The sequence below is a fragment of the Myotis daubentonii genome, chromosome 18, assembly GCF_963259705.1.
Source record: "Myotis daubentonii chromosome 18, mMyoDau2.1, whole genome shotgun sequence".
NCBI lineage: Eukaryota > Metazoa > Chordata > Mammalia > Chiroptera > Vespertilionidae > Myotis > Myotis daubentonii.
This window is the reverse complement of record NC_081857.1, coordinates 18,603,489-18,630,987: the sequence shown is the minus strand read 5'-3', so window position 1 is coordinate 18,630,987 and position 27,499 is coordinate 18,603,489. Positions and strand designations below refer to the sequence as shown.

The following is a 27,499-nucleotide window of genomic DNA, read 5'->3' as shown; positions in this document are numbered from 1 at the left end:
CAAGCTCACCTTTGAAATCTTCCAAGAGCTACTATGGATCCTTTAGCTCTTTCCTGAAATATTGGTGCTTTGTCCTATAGGAATGGAGGCACACGGACCGGAAAGAATGCCCAGAGACCCTACAAATGGATGCTACCACTTCTAAATGTCAGTCCCCGCTGGGAAGGTGGTGGCTGAGCACAGAAAGGTGAGCCGAAACTGAAATGAAGGTGGGAGGAGGGGTGAGGCCTGGCAAAGGGAGGGCGAGGACAGCACACGGGAAGGAGCACGGGCTCCCAATGCCACGTCACCAAAGGTGGGGCTAGGGGTAGGAGGCTTAGAACTTAAGTCTTTGTTTGCTCGTCTTTCAAGATACCTGAGCTCAGAAGCCCTGAAAGAGTACAGATGAAAAGCACAGTATCACAGGAGCTGAAAGTGGCTGCTAATAGAAAATGTCACTGGAACTGAGGTGAGTGCTACCTTTGACGACAATATTGACACTGAATCACTAACTCTGCGCGGAGGGTCCTTGGCACTGGCGGAGCTGTTGAAGGTACGTTTGTGTTTCTTTACCCTAAGATGTCCCCTACACTTACTCCCCTGGGGTAATATAGAAATTAAAGGAGATCAAAGTATAAACATATGCAAAGACACTAAAAGTTCAAGTTAAAACTAGACCAGAATATTTACATGTTTTATTAAATCTTTACAATCAGTAATTATAATCAGATACACATTTATATACAAGGATTATATACATTTTGCCCAGACTTTTACATCACAGTACATAGTTTCCCTTAGAAATATTGTATACATTTATCATTTATCACCAAACAATAAAATCCAACAACAGTAGTGTTACAGCACCTGTTAGTACAGACATCTTTTTCATAAATTACATCATAAGAAAATATACGGCTGTAAATTGGGCTTTTAAAAATGTCTCTTATAAAATCTGAACATACAATATTTCATTCACAGAATGTTTTTTTTCTATGTTCTGACTAAAGCCTTGTGCAGAAAACGACCGGTTGGAATATTCACTAAATGCCCCCACCTAATAAACAATTATAAGCACTATTTGAATTACTTATGCTGAGCTTTCTTTATGATGAATTTGGCATGGGGTTTGGTGAGAGAACAAATGCTGGTTTTACTATGAAAAGGGCTGTGTGACAGTAATTTGAGACAAATTCTCAAGGGAGTAATTATCAGAGCGTGCACAATTTTTCATTTTACTCTTTAATACTGTGAAGTAAAAGGTATAATGTCAAAAATTATTTGTTCTGAAACAATAACTATGTTCTTGTTGGAAGCCTATTAAGGTTAAAAAGAAAACCTACCCAACAAAATATCCTGCGCCAAACTAGTAAATTACAATTCTTTCACATCTAAAACTTTATGGGAAATAAGGTATTGCAAATTAAGGGAATATCGTTTCAATGAACTCTGGTAAGCAGAAAAAACTACAGCTATTTTTAGTTGGTAAACAAGTTAAACTTAAATACCTGAATTAAATACTTACTCTAATAACTTTCAGATAATAGTCTTACTTGATTCCAGGTTTGTAAACATTGTATAAATCCTTCTTAGTCAATTTTATGGCTGTGGTGATCACTTCAGCTCTATTTCTATGCAGTCAACAGTTAACTGAGGTAGACCAGATGTTTCTAAAATTCAGGGTTTCATAGACTCCCCTGAATCTTTAGGAAGTAAATAAAATCTCTATAGAAGGTATTTAAAAAAAAAAAAACTCTAATGCTGTTGGAATTTTTAATGAACTGAAAAACTAACTTCATGGCAGTATGTCAAATAAGAAATGTAGAGGCAATGTTAGAGTTATACCTTTTCTTAAATGGGGAAAAAATCAAGTATAATTCCTTCTGGGCGTTGAGTGTAACTTAATTTTCTTTCCTGTTTTATAAGGATTCACTTTCCTAAGCAATTTGCTTCTAGACCTCAATGAATGGCAACAGCTCCCCCTAATGGCCAAAGGAAGGTAGAGTGGCAATAAGCTGGCTTTTCCTTCTATGCCACAAAAATATTTGCTGGGGAGAAAAAAACGTTGTTTTGATAACTTAGAAAAGTGAGATTTAAACAACAATGGCTCTGAGCTACAAACAAAATCAAATCACTAAATATAAGGCTTCTGGAATCAAAGTCTTAGAGGAACATCTGCTCCCTTTTGCCAAGCCCCAATCCTATAAATCAAGGCAAGTAATTAAGCTTCAGCTATTTTGGCAGCTTTACAATTAAAGTGAATAAAGCACTATGTCTATCCCTTCATGAACTCTATGTATTATAGTTCTATCTTCTTACGCCAAATTTCACATGCAGTGACTAAAAAATATCCATTTTGGTGTCAGGTTTAATCAAGGGCCAATGAAGGTCTTGTATACTAATCTACACCCCCTAAGTGAATTCTCTATTAGATTTATGGTTCACTGACCCAATTAAGTTTAGCTGGAGTTTCTGAAAGCAGCGATTTTTCCTCTTATAAAGGAATACATCTACCTGGATCTAAGACACACTGTACATGAATATACACAAGTACAATACAGCACTGCTGTTTTTTTAACAGCTTCATACACAGTTTCAGTTCGTCAGTACCTCAAAACTGTCTTAGGAGAAGGTTATATGTAATGTCATGGTAAAGAGAAAGAAAATTAAGTCTCATAAAAAATATGCCTTTAGAACACATTCAGGTAAATTAAAAAAATAAATAAAATGAATAAAGTTATGATTTCAACTACAGGACTGTCTACAGATATCAACAACAAAAAATTAAATGTGGCCAGCTCCAGACTGCCACCAAAAAAAAAAAAAAAAATTAAGCTATATGGCTGCATGTTAGTACTTGGTACTGTGTAAGTTTTCTACACAGGTTACCATAGACTAATTTTCAAGTCCATATCAGAAGGAATATTTGTTTTAAAAAGAAAAAGCAAAACTTAAAAACCATGATTCAACAGAAAATGTGACAGGCTCCTTAGGTACAACTTTAGGAAGCACAGTTACCCCAGGATTTTTAGATCACTACCACAGCATGACCATGGCTTCCTAAGACAGAAATGGAACAAAATGTATTAAGCTATCAGTCACCTGGGCCTTGTGGCTCAAACTGCATACTAAACCTGGGATGGAGTAAGGCTGATGACTAGAGGGAATCGCCTCTAAGAGAAATGAGCTGGAAAAGGTTTATCATTCACCCTATAAGGATCTAGCATTAAGTTCCACTTCAGAGTCGTCACAGCTTTCCCTATGGAAGGCCCAATGGCAAGCTCTTATTGCAACATTACAGTTTCTCCCTTGCTCCATTTTTCAAAAGTACTAAGTAACCAATTTCCACAATATAGTAGATGACCTTTTTACCTGGTCCCAATGATTAGTCCTTATGCAGAGAACTCACTGAGAAAGCACACTGGCTTCACCTTTGGTTTAAATGAAAAGGACATGGTTAAGAGGGGGGGGAAATCAAGTCATCTTGATCATCTGTTACACAAGGAAGCAAGTGATGAGCAAGACTGGTCTCACCGTGAACACATTTGCTTCATAACCACTTAGGTCACTTCGAGTGTTTCTGTGAAGGCAGCACAACCAGAATGCCCACAATAGGCTTGGTGTTTCCCAAGAGACTCTAACCCCCAAACCTAGAATGTCAAGCTTCCTTTAATTAGGAAACAATACGAGTTCCTACTCCCCACCCCACCACTAACCGGATTTGTTTCTCGTCTGTCCAGAGCCTGCAGAAACCTGGATCAGAGGCGCGTCCACCAGTAGTCTCCCGGCCTGAGGCGCTGCAGGGTGGTGCGGTGCTGCCATCGAGGGGACTGTGAGTTTCCATTTCTCATGGGACAGTTTGAAACAAGGTCAATTCTAACATAGCAAGCTCCAGGCTCCTATAACCAACTATCCCAGTCAGAACGCGGTTGCTCGTTACCATACTAAAGCCTCCCACTGGAGAGCCTGCTTAGTATGAGGGTGTCTATTAACCACAGTTTACCTATTTTTAAATACCTACCACCGCTTCTTCAGTGAGTCATAGTTCGCCCTTCATCATTTCCCTCTTCTTCATTTCCTTCTCCATCATCTCAATTGCTTCCATATCTTCATTCCAGTTTGCCAGTATGGGGTGCACGGGCTGGGCCTCTTTACCCCAGCTGGCGTTGGGATTGGAATCTTCCTCAGTTTCTGACTGTTCTTCATCTTCATCTAAATATGTACATTCACCATCAAAGCCTGGAGGCCCACGGTTTTCCGTGGGATCAGAATTCTGCTGGGAAGGAGAAGCGCTCGCAGCAGCACTGTCCGTAGCTGCCGGAGATGATGCTTCTGGGTGAGAGTTCAGAGGGCTGTCCTCCGGAGACGCCCCATCCACCAAATCCACCTCCTGAGAGCCTGGTGTGGTCTGTTCAGCACTCTGATTCTGAGACTCATTTTCCGTTTCAGGATCTGTGTATGAAAGAAACGAGCTTCATGAAACTTGTACCCTAAGAGGGTATCACACGTTCAAAAGCATACTGGGTTTTACAATCAAATGAAAAAAAAAAAAGTCTACTGTTCTGCATTAATATGTTTTTTTTAAACAGTAATATTAAATTATTGGCTTATAATGTGACAAGAAAAAAATAAACATGTTTCCAAATAACAGATAAGACTGCCTTCAGTGGATATGAGTAAATGCCAAGATATGCACTAAATAATAATACTATTAAAATGCATATACATTTTGCATTGTAGCTCAAAAATTTATTGGAAGCTTGCATATGAGAACATATTACATATTAAATAGAATTTTGAACAGCACATATCATTGCTATATTTTAAGATCAAAGTCTTTTGGACAGTGAAATCCCCACTCAGTAAACCATGAAAATGCAGATAATACAAAATGTTGGATGATTTAAAGGCATTAATGTGATTGGTCAAATAGAATATTTTCATGACGACAACAACCGAGTTATCTGTTTCATTTTGTAGGTCTAAGAATTCTAAACTATAATCATCCTAAAATCCACTGGAGGGCTGACTAGTAAGTTAAACCCTCTTGTAATGAATACATAATGAAAGCATCAGAGGCATTTTACTTAGGGTTTTGACAAAGTGTTTAAATAGCGGCCATGGCCACCTGCTGCACCCCCCTCTCCCCCCATCTCTGCAGTAGGTCAGCAAACACCTCCTGAGCGTCCACTGCGGGGCAGGCATTGTGCTAAGGGTAAAACAGGCAAAAACAAACACCAGAAATGCCCCTATGGATCTTATCAGTTGGAGAAAATGACATTTCCACAGAATCACAAAATAAATGGAGAACTCTGACACATGTTCTTAGTGCCACTATAATCAAAACAACGCGGTACTGGCACAAGAACAGACATATAGATCAGTGGAATAGAATAGACACCCCAGAAATCAACCCCAGCCATTATGCTCAATTAATATTTGACAAAGGAGGCAAGAACATACAATTGAGTCAAGATAGTCTTTTCAATAAATGGTGTTGGGAAAATTGGACAGATACCTGCAAAAAAAAAGAAACTAGACCACCAATTACCATCATACACAAGAATAAACTCAAAATGGATAAAAGACTTAAATGTAAGCCTTGAAACCATAAAAATTCTAGAAGAAACCATAGGCAGCAAAATCTGACATTTCTTGTAGCAATGTGTTTGCAGATATATCTCCTAGGACAGAGGTTGGCAAACGGCGGCTCGTGAGCCACATGTGGCTCGCGAGCCGCAGTTTGCCGACCACTGCCCTAGGGCAAAGGAAACTAAGAAAATAAACAAATGGAACTACATCAAAATAAAAAACTTCTGCACAGCAAAAGAAAGCATCAACAAATAAAAAGGGAGCCCACTGGGAGAACAGATTTGGCAATGATACATCCGATAAAGGGTTAATATCCAAAACATAAGGAACTTAACATAACTTAACAAAAGGAAGATAAACAATCCAATTAAAAAATGGGCAAAGGACCTAAATAGCCACTTCTCCAAAACAGACATACAGACAAGAGACATATGAAAAAATGCTCAAAGTCACTGATCAGAGAGATGCAAATTAAAATGATAATGAGGTATCAATCACCTCACATCTGTCAGAATGGCTATCATCAACAAATGGCAAGTTTTGACGAGGATGTGGAGAAAAGGGAACCCTAGTACACTGCTGGTTGGAATGCAGAGTAGTGCAGCCATTATGGAAAGCAGTATGGAGCTTCCTCAAAAAATTAACTATGGAACTGCTATTTGACTCAGCAATTTCTAGGAATATATCCTAAGAAACCTGAAACACCAATCAGAATGTATGCACCCCTATGTTCATAGCAGCACAACTTACAATAGTTAAGATCTGGAAACAGCCCAAGTGCCCATCAACAAACGAGTGCATAAAAACGCTGTGTGGTACATTTATAACATAGAATACTATGCAGCAGTAAAAAAGAAGGATCTCTTACCTTTGAGACAGCATGGATGGACCTGGACAGTATTATGGTAAGCAAAATAAGCCAGGCAGAGAAAGACAACTAACTCATGATCTCACTCATATGTGGAATCTGATGAACAAAATAGATTTGAAGACATAGAAGCACAGAACAGACTTTGGAACCTCAGAGGAAAAGTGGGGGAGGGTGGGTGTGAAGAGAGCAAAGAACTTGTATGCATATATGCATAACCCATGGGCACAGACAACAGGGTGGGACGACCTGGGGTGCGTGTTGGGGATAGGCTAGAGGGGGTCAATGGAGGAAGGAAGGGGACATATGTAATACTTTCAACAATACAGATTTAATTTCTAAAAAAGGGAAAAGGAGACTTGAATGTTTCCTTCAAAAAGTGACACTTAAAAGGTAATTTTTTAAAAAAAGTGACATTTGAGCTGAGATTTATAAAATAAGTGGAATTAGTCAAAGAAGTGGGGGAGATGGGCCAATTCTAAAACCAGAAAAACTGAAGGAAACACAGGCATGTAGGCAAGTATAGGTGGGTGTACATACACACCAATTGATTAGGTAGGATTACCTGACTAGGGAAGTTTACATTCTCAGGGTGTATGTGCTGAGGGAGGCGGAAGTTGGGGGGGTGGGGAGGGAGGAGGGCCCACACATTCTTGTCTAAGCTGTGAAAAAGGTGCATTTTAACTGAGACAATTAGGAAAATTGGGGTGCCCAAGGAAGAGGAAGCAGGGCTGCTTAGAGCTCATACATGCTAGGTTACCCTGAATTCTAGGGAGAACAACAAAAAACCTTTAAGTTTGTTTCTAGATGGCAATAATCTAGTGTAGAAGGAAAGGAAAAGGTGCAGTGCTATGCTATCTAGAAATCAAGATTGTACTTAGGTAAAACAAAAAAATTACCCTAGGTTACCTACTATACAACATTATTTTAGAAATCTAGCTAACACAACAGGGTAACAGAATAGTCACTGTAAATATAGAAAAAGAAAAGGTCAAATTGTTTTTAGACTGTGTTATATACTTAAACTTAAAGCAACTCTTAATTTTTAAAAATACTATTAACATAGTTTGATAAGGAAGGTAAAAATAAAATAGATATATACCAATGATCCCTCTATAGTAGCAAGTACACTTTTCGTAATAAAAATAAAAGCTACAAAATATAGAACTAAATTTATTATGAAAGATACATGGTCCATATTGCTTAATACTATAAAATCTTAATGAAAATATAAAAGAAGTAAATTTCTAAGTAAGGGTAAGTTCCTGGATGGAAAGTCTTAATATTTAACAAAATTTTCCCATTTATATGTGTATTTAGGAATGGTGTATCAGAAACACAGAAGCAAAAGAAGAAAGATTAAATGTGTTTAATCCTCACTCAAGGATATGTTCTTACTAATTTTTTTAGAGATGAAAGAAGAGAGCGAGAGAAACATCAATGTGAGAAACACCAATCTGTTGTCTCTCATCCCCACCCTGACGGGAAATCAAACCGGCAACCTAGGTGTGTGCCCTAAGAATTGAACCTGTAACCTTGTGGTATATGGGATAATAGTTCAACCAACTGAGGCCCCTGCAGGTACAAAATTATTAAGTGTTAATAATGAAAGGACAAGGGAACTTTGGGCAGAGACTTAAAGACTGGATGTTCTACAGTCGTTCATTCTTTACTGAAAGCAAAGATTCAGAGATGAGAAGTAGGTAAAGCAGCACAATGTAATAGGACCAGGGGCTTTTAGGGATTGAGAGGCATTTCCAGAAAGAGGGAAGTGACTTTGCAAATGTAAAAATGCATGAGAAAAATGACATGGCTGGACAGAGACGGTAGGTACCTATCAATTCCGCTAACAAAAATGATTTCGGCGCTACTTTCCTGCAATGAGGCCATCTGCATACAGACTAGATTTTTCTCCTCAGAATCAATCCTTTCCCACAACAATCCAGCTTCTACAGTCCAACCTTAGAACACGCTTACCCCAATCAACTTTCGGGGGAAAGGCTTAGGAAGAGTTGCTAACACTATAACACTGCCAGTCCAAAGCAGGGACCTTTTTCTTTCCCCATTTTCTCTGGCTGCCTCTTTCTCAGACAGACACAAATATAGGAGTAGCCCTGAAAACATCTGCCTGTAGCTGTCAAGGGTCTGCAGGCCTACTTGCAACTGCAAACATAAAAATGTACTGAAATACTGATCTCTTTTTCCCTTGAGAAAAGGAAACTGATTCTTATTGTAAACTGTTTCAAGTTGGAGCTACAGGCAAAAAACACAGTGTCTTTTGTTCGTGGGCACAAGATAAGAATTAGTATTAATAGACTTCACATTTTGCAAAGATGGAACACATGAGAGACAGGGTATTAAAACTTCTGTGGATACAACATTCCCCCTTGGTAAATTACTAATTCTTTACTTCTGTGTACAGTTCTTATTTACAGGAGATACATTCCAAGACCCCCAGTGGGTGCCTGAAAGCACAGAGTGCCAAAACCTGTATGCACTATGTTTTCTTCCTATACATACATATCTATGAAGAGTTTACTTTATAAATGAGGCACAGATATTAACAACAATAACTAATAATAGTATAGAACAGTTATAACAACATACTGTAATAGAAGTCATGTGAATGTCTCTGGCTTTCAAAATATCTCATAACTGACCTGGCTACTAAGTGACTAAGGGGCAGGGAGTGTACACAGCATCAATATGCTGAGTGATTCACATTCAGAACAGCAGGCAATTTAAAACTTAGAAGTTGTTTACTTCTGAAGTTTTCTATTTAATATTTTTGGAGAGTGGCTGACCAGGGTAATTGAAACCGTGGGAAGCAAAACTATATCAGGGGACTCCTGTAGTAAGATAGCTGAACATCCTTACTAGCAGACAGGACTACTGTGGATAGTTCTATATGAAAGGCTGGGCCTTAGCATCTGAATCCGAAGGTGGGGTGGGAGTGGAGGCTTGTCCTGGGGCTTCTATTTCTGTATTAATAGTGGGAAGAACTGCTTCATCAAAACGATGTGACTTTATGAGGGAAATACGGAATTGTGGAATGAGATTTTTAGAAAGAGAAATCTGGAGGTCATCTTATTGCTCAGATTTTAAGGATGCTATCATTTGGTGTACTGATATAATCCCTCGATGATACAGTATGTCGAGATACATAGCGGGGAGATAAAAAGCGGCACCTTCTTGGTCTTGTTCAGTGTTTCTCCAAGTGTACAACTACCTGGGATGCTTATTTAAAATGTCATATTCTGATCCTCTGCCTTCAGAGAGTCTGATTCAATATTCTGTATTAGAACTCAGGAATCTACACTTTTAACAATACACTGGCTGATTCTGATGTGGAAGGCAAGCATGACATATGCAATCATAGCCCAGGACAAATGAACGATAACCACTACCAACATTAACTTCTTAGGATATTTCCCTAATAAAGTGGTTGATTTCATAAAACTGTTATCACTGATTTTTTTATATCGATAAATATTAATTATACTGCAACTTGTTGCTGATTTAGTCAATATAGCTGTACAGTTCTTGAAAGAGCTACACAAGGGGAGTTTTCTTAAGACTTTTGGTCAAAAGATCACTCTATTACAGAATCACAGTTCAATAAATGTATAGTCTATCAACATTTTAAAAATACATACTATAGTTTAAATAACACCCCTTTACTGCAAGGTTCTTAAGGGAATACTGTTCAGATAAATTTTTTTGGTAGTAGTAGAACTTATCTTTTCTTATATCCTATCTCTGTTATGGGAAGCACATGCTTTTAAATTATCTCATAGTCCTAACCCCATGCACCCTGACAAACATACGTTTTTTAAAAACAAATCAATATTTTAAAGAGTTTGTACTATATTCAAATAAAAAGTGATCAAAAGTAATACATCCAAAACAACAGTGTCTTTGATAGTGACTCTTGCACGGACAAAGACTAGTGTGAATTCTTATTCCATGGAATATTTATAGAATTTGTTATAATAGGATCAATAAAGAATTATTATGGGACAGCTGACTAGACATGAAATAATCTAATCACATTAAATCAGATGCTATTTTGGCATCCACTGAACCAAATTTATATATATATGTACATGTGTGTGCATATATATATATGTATACACACACACACACACATATATAGGTAATTTGAGGCCTATTAATGAAAATACTTACTACTATTAATATTGTAGCTTGGAATCATTTTACCTTTTAATATTGCTGCTGAAATTCCAATGGTAGCAAAAAATAGGGGGGAAAAGCAAAGGTATTAAAGAGTTACATGGAGTAACAATTTGCCTGTTAGATGTGCCTAAATGCATAAATGTAGGAAAGAACCAGCTGCCTGATGGCTCTTTTAACTTTGTCCCACAAATGCTCAATTGGATTGAGATCTGGTGATTGTGGGGGCCACCTAAGCAAGGTAATGTCTCCCTCATGTTCTTGAAACCACTCCTGCACAATACGAGCACTGTGGCATGGCACATTGTCTTGTTGGAAGAAGCCATCTCCATTGGGATACGCCATCAACATGACAGGATAAACTTGATCAGCAACAATACTTAGGTATGTTTGAACATTTGTGGGACAAAGTTAAAAGAGCCATCAGGCAGCTGGTTCCACAACCATCAAATCTCACAGAGCTGGACAGTGCTATTCATCAGGCATGGTGCCAGGTTCCTCGCATCACCTTTCAACATCTGGTGGAGTCAATGCCAAGAACTGTCGCAGCATTGAAGGCAAAAGGTGGCCCAACAAAGTACTGATGGGGTGGCCATAATAATCTGGCCACTCAGAGTGTGTGTGTGTATCCCACATTCAAAGGCTGTTAAATAGCGTTGTTTACCCCTATCTTCAGAAAAAAATCACTTCTACTGTTGTGGTAAACAACCTGCTTCCCTATTTATAATGGTCTGGCCCTCTAGCAACTTCAGTGCTAAATTATAGCTAATTTGCCTACAAACATCAGATGGTCATAATAATCTGTGTGTGCGTGTATATGTGTGTGTGTGTGTAACAAACAAACATCCCAGGGGGTTCAACAACCCCATAGAAATTATATAACTTTATTCATTTAAGAGGGGTGGGAGGAGTATAGCTCTCTCTGTAAGTGTCTCTGATGGATAAGAAAAACTGCTACCAAAACAGGATCACAGTCTATGTTGGATGGTTCGCTTTCCCCGCTATTCCTGGGCGTGAAACTATAAAACAATAACAGTAAGGCATTGCCTTTATATAGTAATTTGGGTTTCAAAGATCTTTCAAATTACCCACAAACGTTTGGCCTAGAGAGGAAGAGATAATCTCACGCAGTAACAGGGCTTGCCATCTTGTTCTTCAGACATCACCATTTGCAATTCTTGTAACCTATAAACAGATCTCTGTGGAGAAGAGATGCTGGATTTCTACTGCCTTCACTACGACTGTGGTCATTTGACTATAGGTGGCTGGTGAAACCTCATTACTATTATGTTGTATACAACACCAATCTACACAATCTCTTTTTACTCCTTATAAACGAGATGTAAGATGCATTATCAGTGAAATTAAATAGTGAACACCTGTGGATATTAAAATGACTCTTGTATTATCATCACTGGGCAGAATCAAAGCAAAAATTATAAATTACATATTAAAATACAGTTCTAAAAATATCCTAACTTGGCAAACAAAGCCAAATAAATGTTTTACTACTCTTCAAATGAAAAATATATTTGGAAATCATCTTTTAAAAATTGTACTTATTTTACCAGTAATCTAAAAATAACTTCTTGTCACTCACTTTTGTTGTAAAACCAGTAAAATTAATGCTGAACTGCATTACGGTAAAACAAATGATTTTATCCATACCTCGATCTTTTGCTTTGTCAGAAAGGAGCACTTCCACCTCCTCATATTCCCGGATAGCATCCAGTATGATACTTCCTTCTTTACTGAACAGGAACAGCATGGGGATCTTGATGTCATCTGTGTCCTTTCCGTCACCTGCCATCTGGAACAGAGGGGCAGTATCACTGCTGCTTCCCTCATTGTCATCTAGACACAAACACAAATATATCAATTAAGAAGGTCTACCTACTAATTGCTACTGTTTTGTACCTGTTGGCCGCAATGATTTTATGCACCAAGAGTCATAAAAACAACAGACATACTTTTTGGACCCACTAATTCTATTCCTAGAAATTTATCCTGGGAAATAATTCAGAAGAAGCAAAATGATCTATGCCCAAAGAAGTTTACTGACGTGCTTGCTATCTATATTTGTGAACTCTACTTAGCAGGACACATGGAAAACCAAAATATTACAAGAAAAGAGTATAATATAAAAGTCTATAATTAGGACAGTAAAAATTTCATATGCTTATGAAAAAGCCTAGAAATTGAAAAATTCAAGGACCTGGTTGGATGACAAAGATAGAACTATAAATAAAATTTTATTGTGCTCTAGAATTCCCTCTAATGGCATCATCTTCCTTTACAAAATTACAAATTCATATTCTTTTTTATATACTATTCACAAAGAATAATGATGACTGTAGCGGTTTTTCCAGTAGGATCAAGCACTGGTGTCAGTTTACACTGGTTAAATACTAGTTGTAGACTGCTAAATACTGTTTTACTGGTGATGCCAGTACTATGCACCGCTAATCTCACATGCCTGTCTGCCTAGAGAACCTGCCTGTCCCTCCTCTGAGGACTCACTCTGCTAGGCCCTGCTAAGTGGAGAATACCATGTAGGACCCTTCCCCTTTGCAATAACTGATTAAACAAAGGACGGCTTCCTGACCCTCATTGTCTCTGGGGAAGTGGCACACAGATTGTTTCAGTTAGCAGTGGGAATGGCCACTTGAGAACTGATGAGCAAAGAGGGAGCAGGCTGGTGAGAAGCTGGAGAATGAAGCAGAATTGCAAAGAAATGCAGAGTTCTGCCATGTCTCCAGGACCCCGAGATAGAGACAGAGATGTGAAAAACGTGAGCTGTCATGCTCCTGATGATTTTCAGCTCCCACTTCCACTTCCTCAGAATGTTCAGTTCTATTTCTTACTCTTGGGTTCAATGAAAATATATAACCCATTTCCACGTAGTAAACAAACCTCTCAAACTAGCTTAAATAAATGTCTCTGCAGCTGAATGATTTCTAAGATAATCCGTACTTCTAGTACTTGCAATAAAAAACAACTAAGCTTTAATTTGATCATTTATATATAACTAGAGGCCTAGTGCACAATATTAGTGCACGGGGGCTGTGGGGCAGCCTGCCCCCCAGCCCGGCCTGCGCCCTCTCGCAGTCTGGGACCTCTTGGGGGATGTCTGCCTGCTGGCTTAGGGGAGCGGAACTAAGTAGGCAGGTGGACATCCCCCAAGGAGTCCTTAGCACTGCCTCGGCCGCTGCACTCACCAGCCATTGAGCCCAAATTCTGGCTGAGCAGCGCTCCCCCTGTGGGAGTACACAGACCACCAGGGAGCAGCTCCTGCATTTAGCGTCTGCCCCCGGGAGGTCAGTGTGCATCATAGCGACCGGCCGTTCTGCTGTTTGGTAGATTTGCATATTAGCCTTTTATTATATAGGATTAAAACCAGTGAAAAACAAACAAAATGTCTCATCAGAAATGGAAAGAAGTTACAACACAAGAAAGTTTCCCTTCAAAAATTAAATTTTCTGAGAATAAGGATCATAGCCTCTTAATGTATTTACCCACAGAACTCAGTATAGGATTCTGTAACAAATAGAAAATGTCAGCCTTGACAAACTGCAGAGTAGAGAGCACATGGGAATTAGAGACTTCATCACAAAACAGGAAAACTCTAAAATACTCCGCATATGTTCCAGACTTTATTTTCACTATTTTATCTTTTTAGTCTCAGTAAGAGATGTTCAAAATGATAATGATGCCAAGCTATTAAGTTCTTCAAAAAATAAAAAAAAAACTAATTGTGGAAAATAGCCAAGGATAAAAAGATGATTTCAGTCAGGCATCAGCAACTTTTCATGTAATTGGTCAGATAGTGAATATTTTAGGCTTTTCAGTTCTCTGTTGCAACCACTCACTCCAGCACTGTAGACCGAAAGCAAGCACAGATAATATGTACACATACTGGCATGGTGGGTGCCAATAAAGCTGCTTTACAGAAACAGGCGTGGAGCTAGAGCGGGCCTGCAGGCTATCGTTTGCCATCCGATTTAGGTTATTAAGCAGCATTCTCCTAATACTACTTCACTAATGGAATTTATACACTCATTAAATCAACATTGGAGTGCCCACAAGGGATAAACAAAAGGAATAATAAATACTTTTTCACTGAAATAAATCCTAATATTTTTAATGCCTTACTTTTATTTACCCTAAATTCAAAAAGGAAATCTATCCTAATTAGAAAGAAAAAATTCAAAATGGATTTCCCCTGTGAGAGAAGCTATGCAGAAGAACTAACTGTGTAATTAGGATGTGACCTCAGGTCTTTAGTTCTTTCTAAATGTAAATTCCTCCCTACTTAAAGCATAGAAAAAATTATATTTTCCCTGGCCTGCTTGTCATGATATAAATGATTTCCTACAAAAAATAAAAAAATCAAAGCTCACTGGTTGAAATGCATGAGTGAAATTATTTAAAGTTTGTAATTTCAGAGGGGAAAGACCTAAGGAGATAAAAATTTACCAGCAACTAATGCTTATATCTATGATATGTCAGCTATTATGCTAAGAAATTTTATATATATTATTTTCAAACCTTATAATCATCTAAAAGATATTACCACTTTCACTGAAGCTAATAAAATATTCTACTGAATAAACAGATACACTAAAGCTGGGCCAACATTACACCATGATTTTGTGGCAGAGCCAAAAAGTGCGCCTCTATATGTCTGATTCCAAAGCCTGAAGGTTTGAGGCAGAATGGGCATTTTCAACAGCTCCCCCTGGAGGTGGCAGGATGAGGATGTAAGTCTTGCCCTTACAGGGCTTTGGCTCTTGTGGACACATTTTCTTATTCATGGTGTTGGGTGACTTTACCTCTCCCCTCTACCCACCTTCACACCTGTCCACAAGTACTTTTACTGGCATTAATATACAGAAACCCATATCTAGACTTTCAAAAAAGATATGAGACCTACAGAAATTATTAAGAGAGCCACTGGATTACCTATTCACTATGCTGTCTAGTGAAATAAAAACACAAAAAACGTTTTAATATAATTTTGGAAAACAAAAGGGGAAAAAATTCTAAAAATTACCTCCTTCTAGTCAACAGAATGATGCTGATGTGGAGGATGACTTACCAATGACAATGCCACCGATGGCTCCAGCATTCTGGATGTTGCGTGCCTTTTCTGCAAACATGCACTGTCCTCTTAGTAGCAAAGCAATTTTTCCCATCACTGCCTCGGGGTTAGTAAGCTCTGAGCAACCATTATATGGTTTACTGCTTGCAACAAATCCTCTTGTCTGTCAGAAATAAAAGTGACTTCAATATTCATTCATCTTCTCAAATCGCTATCTAGTCATTAAATAAAATTTGATATATAAAGCTTTAGGTAGACCTTGTTTCTTTGCTAATGGTAACATATCCAGTATATATATTTGGAATAAATTTTGTTTTGAACATTTTGCATGTCATAGTACACAATCAATATTTCTTTCTATTGTGCTTTGCAGTTTATAAAGCATTTTTACATAAATTACTAAACCTGATCTTTATAACAGCCTTGAATGAAATATAGATAATTCATTTTATATATAAGGAAACTGAGACGTTACGTAATTTGCTCTAAGACACAATGTTAATAAGTAGTAAAGTTGGAGCCTGTAGCCAGATTTATGACACACCCATATCCACGCTTACAGCAGCTGGGAACCACTATAAAACCATCATTGGTAACCAGAAACATTTTTTGAAAGAGGAAAAAAATAGATTTAGTCTACATGAATCTGCAAGCAGTTCTTCTAGAAAATTAAATGAACCAAAAAACTTTTTAAAAGATATTTAGTGTAAAGATGCTTTAATATTCCTCTAGAACAGCAATTTTCAACCTTTTTCATCCCATGGCATAAATTACTAAAATTCTGTGGCAACCAAAAAATATATATATATTTTTTGCCAATCTGACAAGAACTAAGTATAATTTTGGTTCATTCACACTGAACAGCTATTGTTGTGCTGGCTGTTGTCATTTTTTAATTTGACAATCTAAGGGAAAAGAGGTCAGTGCTCCTGACTAAATAGTCAGATACTGCATGTTTTAAAAATTCTTGAAGCACACCAGTTGAAAATTGCTACTCTAGAATGTAAACTAGACAAGGGAGGGTGTAAATTTTTACTGGTTTGGTAAACTTGACAGATTGTAAACACCTAAAACAGTGCCTAGATATAGTAGGGACTCAATAAAGAGTTGCTGAATAGATGAGTCAATCTATAAACCGGCAAAGCTTTCAAATACACACTAGATTTAGTCTAAATTAGGGGTAATAGAGTTCAAAGAGCATTGTCATTAGATTATCAGGACACTTGGGCTCTGGTTCCAGCGCTGCCACCAATTAGTTTGATGAACTTGTGAACTGTTCAACTGTGCAGGTCTTTGTTTCCTGAGGAAAAACGAGCCCAGTGGTCTTCCATGTCTGCTCAGTGCAAGCTCAGCATCAGCTCTCCACAGCCACTTGGGCACTTCGGCTTTAAGCCTCCAAGTCAGATTTTGGTTCAAAAAAAGGGTCTAGCAGTTGTTAAAAAATCTGTTTCGGCTCAGTGGATAGAGCATCGGCCTAAAAAAATATTACTTCTGAAAATGACATCTGTAGTTTTTACCAATAGCTAATTCACTGTTTGTTCTATAAACCATTTTTTGATACAAAAAATGGACCAAAGGGTCCCGGGTTTGATGCTGGTCAAGGGCATGGCATGTATGTACCCTGGATGCAGACTTCTCCTGGGCCCAGGCCCTGGTCGAGGCTCGTACAGGAGGCAACCAATCGATGTGTTTCTCTCACATCGATGTTTCTCTCTTATCTTTCCCTCTCTCTTCCACTCTCCCTAAAAGTCAGTTGAAAAATATCCTCTCTTCCACTCTCCCTAAAAGTCAGTTGAAAAATATCCTCAGGTGAAGATTAACAAAACAAAGTCTGAAAATCATTTCAGATAAAGGTACTAATTTAGAGACCAAAAATTGGACAGTAAATGACCAATATTTTAAGTAAAATTTTATAAACATATTGTAGATGTACATTATGACTCAAAATTTACAAGATATGTTTTAAACTTTTATTTTGGAAAAGTGAATATTTAGGTTTTTTTTAATAAATATTTAAAAATAGGTCAATTTTTAATTAGAAAAGAGACTAAATCTAAATAGAAAAAAAACTAAGAAATTAGACAATATTTTTAACTCAGTTTCAGCAAGCACATGGTAAGCGTACACACCTCTTTATGTTTAGACAGATCTAGCCCAAACTGAGCTGGTCCAGCAGTCAATACTACCCTGCCAAAAAATGGGTGGGAAACAATTTGTACAGCTCGTGGGGGTAGCTGCTGTTCTTTCTGTTGCTGACTTGACAATTCAATCATCTCCTGCATAAACCTCAACCCATCTTCAGCATCAATTGAACTAGCAGCCTAGGAAAGAAACAGATAATTTTATCCCTTCTGGAAACATTTAACTTTCTTTTCTTTTTTAATATTGAACTTTAATACTATTGCACTGGTCTTCCACTCTAAAATTTTCTCCTTTCAGTTTTTGGTCCCTACCAAATATTTATAGCCTGATTTTTCTTAAAAAAAAAATATTACTTCTGAAAATGACATCTGTAGTTTTTACCAATAGCTAATTCACTGTTTGTTCTATAAACCATTTTTTGATACAAGTTGAGAATTGGACTTCCACCCAATGATCAAATGCTCATTTTGCTTGTCTTCTCCACTGTTTCCCCCTTTAAGAAATAAACACCATACCTGATCCATACTTCCTTTCTTTGAAATTATGAACCAACAATCAGATTAAATTCAAAACATATTTATCAGGCAACTATTATATTCCAGCACTTGACTAGACACTGGGGAGACAGACTTTTTACTTTAAGAAGTTTTTATCTAGAGGAGAGAGACATGTGAAATTAGCTATAATTACATTTTTCAAGTGGGAAAGTGGACAAGGAAATGACAATTCTGCCAGTGTGGATCTGGAAAATAGAGTGACATCTGAATTGGATCTTTAGAGAGGAAAAGCTGAAGATTGCCTCACAATAGTAGAAAAAGATGGATTCCTGACAATTTACAGGAAAAGTCAACGGGACTTGATGGGAGTTAAGAGGATAGAGGACAGAGAGGATTTGGGAGACAGAAGTTCAAGCCTATCCTGAAATTATGGTGGCTTAATTTTGGTGACTTTGAGTATGATGACAGAGTTTACTGAGATGGAGAACAAGGAGGAGGAGAGCTGGAATAAGGAGGAGGCAGGAAGAGAATTCAGATTTGCACATACAGAGGCCGAGATGTAGAAATGTATGACAGGTAGATCAAAGCTGGGTTTAAGAGTGAAGTTAGGAATCGGGGTTACATATGTATAAGAAATCAAGTGTACAAAGATGACAGCTGAGCTTGTAGAAACAGATGAGATTGCTGAAGAAGAGTAGAGAGAGAAAAGTGAATGAACCAGATCTTTTGGTAGTGCCTATACTGAGTGGTTCTGCCCAGAAAGAGAGCTATAAAGGCATGAACAGAGAAGTGGAAAGATGTATGCTGGAAGCCAAGAAAAGGATACATTTTAAAAACAGGGCTGTGCCCGATCGGTGTGTCTTAATGGCTGAGCGTCAACCTATGAACCAGGAGGTCATAGTTCGATTCCCAGTCAGGGCACATGTCCAGGTTGCGGGCTTGATCCCCAGTGTGGGGCATGCAGGAAGCAGCCAAACAATGATTCTCTCTCACTGATGTTTCTATCTTTCCCTTTCCTTCCTCTCTGAAATCAATAAAAATATAATTAAAAACAGGGCTGCCAAACCCTGGCCAGTGTGGCTCAGTTGGTTGTCCGTCATCTATGTACCAAAAGGTTGCCAGTTCAATTCCCAGTCAGAACACATGCCCGGGTTGTGAGTTCAGTCCCCTGGTGGGGGTCGTGCAGGGAGTCGGAGGATCAATGTCTTGCTCTCACATTGATGTTTCTCTCTCTCCTCCCCTCTCTCTAAAAGTCAATTTTAAAAATATTAAAAATAAATAAATAGGGGACAATCAACTGTTAGAGAAAAATTCAGTCACATTAGGATTAGGAGGTCACTGAGTGACAGTTAAGTTATTGGTGGACTAAGTGAAAGCAATGCCACTAGAGATGCCACTCCCACTACTGAGGAGTTAGGGTGGTGAAACGTAAGGAAACAGGCAGAATATTCTTTAAGGAAGAATGGATGTGGCAAGAACAGAAATAAAATAGAAATCTGAGGGGAGGGGAGGTTGTGGGAAGCTTGAATTTGAGATTTAGGGATACCTGATTATGACTCTAGGTTGAAATAATTTAAAGACCTCATGTTATGAAAACTTTTAAAGCAAAAATCAATAAAAATTTCCTCAAAAGACATGTTATGTTTTCTAGGAGTAGAGAGATAAATGCAAATTTTGATTTCTACAGTGAATAAAATACTTAGATTCAGTAGCTCTTTGGAAAATAAAATAATGTAAAATATAAATATTAAAACTAATTATTACCATTTAAGATTATGCTCTAAATAAAAACAGTGGAAAGACAAGGGACTGAGAAACAGAAAACTTAGGCTTGAGTCCTATATTTACCTTTATTAACTTAAGCAAATTGCCCAGCCTATTTGTGATTTAATCGATCTATACTCTGAAGGGTTGAATTAGATGGCTTACCAACATATTTTCAAGTCCTTAAATTTTGAATCTCTAACTTTAAACCATACATTAAAGTTTTTAAAAAGCCCAATGTCATTATCTTATGAAAGCTTATGAGACTAAAAGAGCAGAGTTGCATCTAATTAATACAGCAATGTCTTACTTGGATTGCATGTTGAACCAACTGGACTCTCCCATCTTTGAGGTGAATCAAACTCACCCCCATCTTCTTCAAGATTTCTAAATGCTCAGGGTTAGTGGCCATGAAATCTCTGGCTCTCAGCGGGGGTCTAGATCCACTCCTGAAACTCTCCTCTCTGCTAAAAGTAATTATAAGCAAGGCTTAAAAAACTACAAGTCAGAACTGGAGAAAAACATAAAGCAAATAGGAATAATGTTAGATATTTGCAACACTGCTAATTTTAGAACTAGTAAAAATGGAATAACTAGAAATAGGCATTTTCCTCCATATAACTTAGGTTACTAGTAAGTGATATAGCTTTCAAATAATATTTTATAGTTATAAAATCATGTATATTATCAATAAGGTAGTATTAGTCAACAGAATTATAACCATTTGAAAATACAGAATAGTTTGGGTTGGGATTTGTTACTATTGATTTCTTCCTTGAAAACCAGATTTCTCTCTCTGCCATTTTAAAAGCAAAACAATAGTTACATCAGTGAATTATAACATTCACTTAAATTTATTTTTATTTCCCTAGTAATGGCCTTTCTAATTTAAGTATTTAGAAGAAAATGAACTCATTAAGGCAAAAATTTAACAACCAAGAATAAGTACCTCATCAAAAAATAAAACCTATATTTGCACTACACACATTGCAGGTAAAAGGAAAAATACTTCCTACATATATAAGACATACGGAAATATTTGATGAAACTATTCTATAAATGAGCTACACAAGTTGAAAACTGCCCATTGACTACTATTATTCAGTTCATTAAACAAAAGATAAATAGAAAATTTCCATAATAATAAGGTATCACAGAATAAAATTTGCTATCTAATTTTACTAATCATTTTTATTTTATTTTAATCAGCAATACCTACATGCCGCAATATTTTCGGTTTAAGTGAATGTCTACTGTTATATGTCCCTTTTGTTCTCCTTCATTTACTAAGAATGACTCTGATTTTAACAAATATAAAATAAGACATCTTACACTCTGATGACGCCTCTAGGACAGCTCTTATCCACCACATTTTTCAAGGGTTCACGAATGCTCTGAGCATACAATGGATCATTAGGGAAGAGAATCTGAGTATTTGGACAAGTCCAATCAAAATTACTGTCATCCAGTTCTATATATTCTGAAGTCTACAATATAAAAGAATGTTATGTGAATAAAAGTATTTTTTTTACTGAACATTATAGTTTGTTCAAAGAAAAATTTAAATAAAATGTAAGTATATAAGATGCTGTAAAAGAAAACAAAATAAGAAAACATCAAGTGTACTTTTCCTCCTCCCATACTACATTTACTGAATTTTAGTCATGGATTACTTTTCACTTGGAAAAATAAAACAAACACAGGAAAGTAAATAAGAGAGTAAGACATTTGAATTAAAAACATAACCTACTGTGCTCTTCTTAGAGACGCTTTGATTTGTAGTAGAGAGCCAGAGAGGTAACAGATGAGCTTCTGTTGTGAATATGTAATCTTCTATGTCAAAAATAATATCTTCTTTATCCGCAAATAACAGGTAAAGATATTTAAACATTTCAGCCAAGAAGAAAGAATCCATTCTAAAATAAGAGGTTACAAATAAATCTAAGAATACAAAAATATCCTAATACCAACTATCTGAAAGTCAGAGTCCAGGTCAATAGACATATTACACTAACTTAGATGTCCAAGGAACTATAGACTATATCTATCCCCTGGTGGTAATGGCATTGACTCACCAATTATTTTCCAAAGAAACAAAAAGACTAGTGTGCTGCCTACCACACAGGTACACTAGATCTTGCCAATACTGCAGACCAAACCTTCCTACTGGCCCTCCAAGGAGCGAGGGTTTTCCATTCCTTCTATAGAGAACCAACAGCCAGGAGGTAACGCAGGTAAACTTTACTGCTGAGAACCACGTAATCCTTAATTTATATTAATTGAAGGGGATGAAGTAATACAATTTTGATAACAGTTTTTATGCAGCCATTTAAGTGATAATTTAAGAAGGCATTAAAGGTAAAGGAATGATTTACAAAAAGTTTCATGAAAAAAGGTACAACACAAAATCACATGGAGTATAACTTTATAAATATTTACATACCAGTCAAGAAGAGAATCCTATATAATAAAAGCCTAATATGCTGCTAAGTGTCCGGCTGACCGGTCGGCTGTTCAACCAATCAAAGCATAATATGCTAATGATATGCTAAGGCCACTCAACTGCTCACAATGATGTGCACTGACCACCAGGGGGCAGACGCTCCAACCGGTAGGTTAGCTTGCTGCTGGGATCTAGACAACCGAGACTGGGTGAGATGGGCCAGACACACCCTGGAGCCCTCCTGCAATTCCTCCCCTGCTGGCCAACCTCCCATGTCCCTCCACCACCCCGATCATGCACCATTGGGGTCCCTCAGCCTGGCCTGTGCCCTCTTGCAATCCAGGACCCCTCGGAGGATGTTGGAGAGCTGGTTTCAGCCTGATCCCGCAGGCCAAGCTGACCAAGCTTAGAGACCCCACTGGCGCACAAATTCATGCACTGGGCCTCTAGTATGAAAAATAAAGGGAATAGAAATATGTGACTTTACAAACTACTTAATGTTGTAATGTTTTAATAAGCAATTTTTTAAAGTTTTAATAAAATTGGCGGAGAAACCAAGATGGCGGCATAGGTAGTAAATACCTGAGTTTGCTGCCTCACACAACAACTTCAAAAATACAACTAAAAGACGGAACAGACATCATCCAGAACCACAGGAAGGCTGGATGAGTGGAAATTCTACAACTAGAAGGAAAGAGAAAAGCTTACCAAGACTCAGAGGAGGAGCGGTGAGGAAGTAAAATACTAAAGTACAGAGGCGCACACGGAGCGGGCTGGCGGCTGAGGGCGCGGTTGTCTTTTGCAATCGGGAGGGAGGCTCAGGCTCTGAGCTCCAGTTCTGGGCGAGTCTTTGGGGACCCAGACTCATACGGGAGAAGTGGGACTTTCTGGCATCGGTCAGAACTCGAGGGCAGCTTTCTCTCGGAAGTGCTTGCAGCGATTACCAGGACATTGAGAAGCGGAGCCTCTGAGGGCAGGACTGAAAGCAGCCATAACTGCTAGCCCCGCCCTGTTGATCCCGTGAGACCCGCCCCGCCCAAGCCCTGCACGGAGGCTTTTGCTGGGTAGCCTCAGGCAAAGGCTAGATTAGCACCTCCCTAGAGAACCAGGAGCGAGTGTGCCCAGTGGTCAGAGTGGGACCATCCAGTTTGCAGCTCCGTGGAAGCATAAAGGATGTACTCAGGGGACAGACTCAGTGAGCACCAAAGCCCTACTGAAGCAAGTCTTGCCCCAGAGGGGTGTCTCCAGCACAGAAGTTCTTCTCCCACTGCAGACACAGCTGATTCTCACAGCCAACTGGCCTGGAGGTCAATTCCTCCCAGTGATACCTAAAACAATCAAGGCTTAACTACAACAAGACTGTGCACAAAGACCACAAGGGGGTGCACCAAGAGTGTCCTCCTCAGGTAATTGGGGAGGCTGAACCACTGGGCCCTAGAGGACACTTAGCAAAGAAAACCACTTTATCAACACAGGGAAGCATAAAAAAATGTGGAGACAAAGAAACAGGACACAAATGACAGAAATGGAGGAAAGCAAACTACCAGATATGGAGTTCAAAACCACACTATTAAGGTTTTTCAAGAACTTTCTAGAAGCCACCGATAAATTTAGTAAGACCCTCGAAAAGACTGGTGAGACCGTCGATAAATGTAGTGAAATCCTCAAGAAATCTAGTCAGACCCTCGAGGTTATGATAAAGGACCAACTGGAAATTAAGCATGCATACACTGACTGAAATAGAGGATATTATACAGACTCCCAACAGCAGACCAGAGGATCGCAAGAATCAAGTCAAAGATTTGAAAAGCGAAGGAGCAAAAAACACCCAACCAGAAAAGCAAAATGAAAAAAGAATCCAAAAATACGAAGATATTGTAAGGAGCCTCTGGGACAGCTTCAAGCGTACCAACATCAGAATTATAGGGGTGCCAGAAGAAGAGAGAGAGCAAGATATTGAAAACCTGTTTGAAGAAATAATGACAGAAAACTTCCCCTACCTGGTGAAAGAAATAGACTTACAAGTCCAGGAAGCGCAGAGAACCCCAAACAAAAGGAATCCAAAGAGGACCACACCAAGACACATCATAATTAAAATGCCAAGAGCAAAAGACAAAGAGAGAATCTTAAAAGCAGCAAGAGAAATAAACTCAGTTACCTACAGGGGACTACCCATACGACTGTCAGATGATTTCTCAACAGAAACTTTGCAGGCCAGAAGGGAGTGGCAAGAAATATTCAAAGTGATGAATGCCAAGAACCTACAACCAAGATTACTTTATCCAGCAAAGCTATCATTCAGAATTGAAGATCAGATAAAGAGTTTCACAGATAAGAAAAAGCTAAAGGCGTTCATCACCACCAAACCAGTATTATATGAAATGCTGAAAGGTATCCTTTAAGAAGAGAAAGAAGAAGAAAAAGGTAAAGATACAAATTATGAACACCAAATACACATCTATCAACAAGTGAATCTAAAAATCAAGTGAATAAATAATCTGATGAACAGAATGAACTGGTGATTATAATAGAATCAGGGGCATAGAAAGGGAATGGACTGACTATTCTTGGGGGGGAAAGGGGTGTGGGGGATTCGGGTAGAGACTGGACAAAAATCGTGCATCTATGGATGAGGACAGTGGGTGGGGAGTGAGGGCAGAGGGTGGGGTGGGAACTGGGTGGAGGGGAGTAATGGGGGGAAAAAAGAGGAACAAATGTAATAATCTGAATAAAGATTTAATTAAAAAAAAGAACCAGGGTAAAAAAAAAAAAAGTTTTAATAAAATTAAAAGTGGCAGAAAAAGAGCAAAAGAGCATAGCTGTTAGATGTAATTATAGTAACATGAAATTTAATCAATTTACCACCTCCCAAAGCATCTAATTTTTGACAATAATAAATAACTTGTAGCATACTGGACAGAATGCGTAGTTTCAGACCTCAGGCCAAGCACAATTCCTGGCACACAGAATGAACTCAATAAACATTTAATAAATCGAAATCAAGTTTACACAGCATTACTAAAGAATGAAGTGGAGAGGCCATGGAACACAGTGGTAAAGAACATGGACTTTGGGAACAGAAAAGAACATCCACTGACTAGCTGTAACCTTGGGGATATTATACAAGGACTGTGAGCTTCAGTTTGTTCTTCTATAAAGAACATAATAGCCGAAACCGGTTTGGCTCAGTGGATGGAGCGTCGGCCTGCGGACTGAAGGGTCCCGGGTTCGATTCCGGTCAAGGGCATGTACCTGGGTTGCGGGCACCTCCCCAGTGAGGGATGTGCGGGAGGCAGCTGATCGATGTTTCTCTCTCATCGATGTTTCTGACTCTCTATCTCTCTCCCTTCCTCTCTGTAAAAAATCAATAAAATATATTAAAAAAAAAAAAAAAGAACATAATAATTAACACCTAACACTGATGTAAAGACTAAATAAGAGATTATATGTCCATTGTTTAGCATAGCACCTGGCATAAATATGAGCTCAAAAATAGAGAAATTATTATTTTTCCTACCTATAAATGATGTTTTACTTTGGAGTAATAATTCATCTGTCACCTGTCAAAACCTTTTTGAACATTTTAGATGTTAATCTTCATAAAACAGATAAAATAGTTCCCTGTCAACCTGAGTACACCTGTCATAATTTAATATTTTCTGAAGGACTGACAATTATTATTACAAGCAAATGCTAGCTTGAGAACTGTAGACTCATGAGCAGAATGTTGATTTTTGACAAATTCTAGAACTGACTTCGAAACAAAAGAATAGAGACATAAGACCACTAGGTATGAATTGGGTAAAACTAGCAAGTTGGGTATTTTATATATCTAACTTGTATTAAAAACAATAAACATGTACACAAATGCATAACACACAGGCATTAAAATGTCTTGCCCTGGTGGGTAGCTCAGTTGGTTGGAGCATTATCCCTATATGCCAAGGTTGTGGGTTCTATCCCTGGTCAGGGCACATACAAAAATTAATCAATGAATGCATAAATAAGTGGAAAAACAAATCGATGTTTCTCTTTCCATCTGTCTCTTTCTCTTCTCTCTCTCTCTCTCTCTCTCTCTCTCTCTCTCTCTCTCTCTCTCTCTCTCTCTCTCTCCTTCCCCCCGCCTATCCTGTCTTTAAAATCAATAAATAAAAATTTTAAAAAATGTCTGGAAGACTGTTTATCAAATTGCCAACAGTGGTATCTTAGGGTGGGCAAGTAGGGAAAGTGTCTTAAGATACTCATTTTTTTTTTTCCACTTAAATTCTTTCCAGTGATCATCTACTATTAGTAAAATACAGATCTTTCCATTTGGAAAACTGTGGACGTGTGGACACTGGTGAGCCAGACAAAGCACTGAAAGATCTGCAGGGAAGAGGCAACCAAACGCAGAGAGCATGTAATGGAAAGCTCTCAAATGCCATGCCATGAAGTCGTGGTCCTATCCAACATTCTGCTCCCCAAATTTTTTTAAGGCATGTTCATCTAAACTGCAGATCACTAAATATAGGTAGATTAGCTAATACATTAGATGACTGAGATGAGATTCAAGCTCTCTTTTTGGTAAAAACAAAACAAAAGAACCCCAAAATCAACAAATATGAACTTTTGCTGGGATGAGTATAAAGTTCTAAGTCAGTTGCTCAACAGCAGGGTGGAGAACACCTATTTGCCACCAGGTCATAGTTAAGTATCTGAGGTCAACTAGCCACAAGTTCACTGTGAGTTGAACATAATAAAGTCGCTAAAAAAAAAAACCAAACAAACAAAAAAACAAACACCAAAAAACTAAAGCACATCTAATAATAAAACATTAAGATTAGTAGTTTTCAACCTCTTGTTAGGCCAATGCATCAGAGAGGTACATACTGCCATGTATGGAGGAAATGCAAACTCCATTTGAGTCAATGAAGCAGTGA

The 27,499-nt window shown here is 38.1% G+C and overlaps 1 protein-coding gene across 4 annotated transcripts in view; it reads right to left on the bottom strand.

Annotated features, from left to right (window-relative positions):
- Positions 1 to 660: 660 nt before the first annotated feature.
- EDEM3 (ER degradation enhancing alpha-mannosidase like protein 3) overlaps positions 661 to 27,499 on the bottom strand; it is a 65,696-nt gene continuing 38,857 nt past the window's right edge. Inside the window, exons 14-20 of one of the 4 annotated variants that reach the window (XM_059673776.1) lie at positions 21,888 to 22,053; positions 21,470 to 21,624; positions 20,505 to 20,604; positions 17,864 to 18,055; positions 15,732 to 15,897; positions 12,302 to 12,487; positions 661 to 4,431 (exon numbers count right to left, since the gene is read on the bottom strand). In XM_059673776.1, coding sequence (XP_059529759.1) covers positions 4,019 to 4,431; positions 12,302 to 12,487; positions 15,732 to 15,897; positions 17,864 to 18,055; positions 20,505 to 20,604; positions 21,470 to 21,624; positions 21,888 to 22,053 — 1,378 coding nt within the window. In that variant the 3' untranslated portion in view covers positions 661 to 4,018. Of the gene's footprint in view, positions 4,432 to 12,301; positions 12,488 to 15,731; positions 15,898 to 17,863; positions 18,056 to 20,447; positions 20,605 to 21,469; positions 21,625 to 21,887; positions 22,054 to 27,499 lie in introns of all 4 variants that reach the window. The other 3 variants (XM_059673774.1, XM_059673775.1, XM_059673777.1) reach the window with 3 other exon arrangements.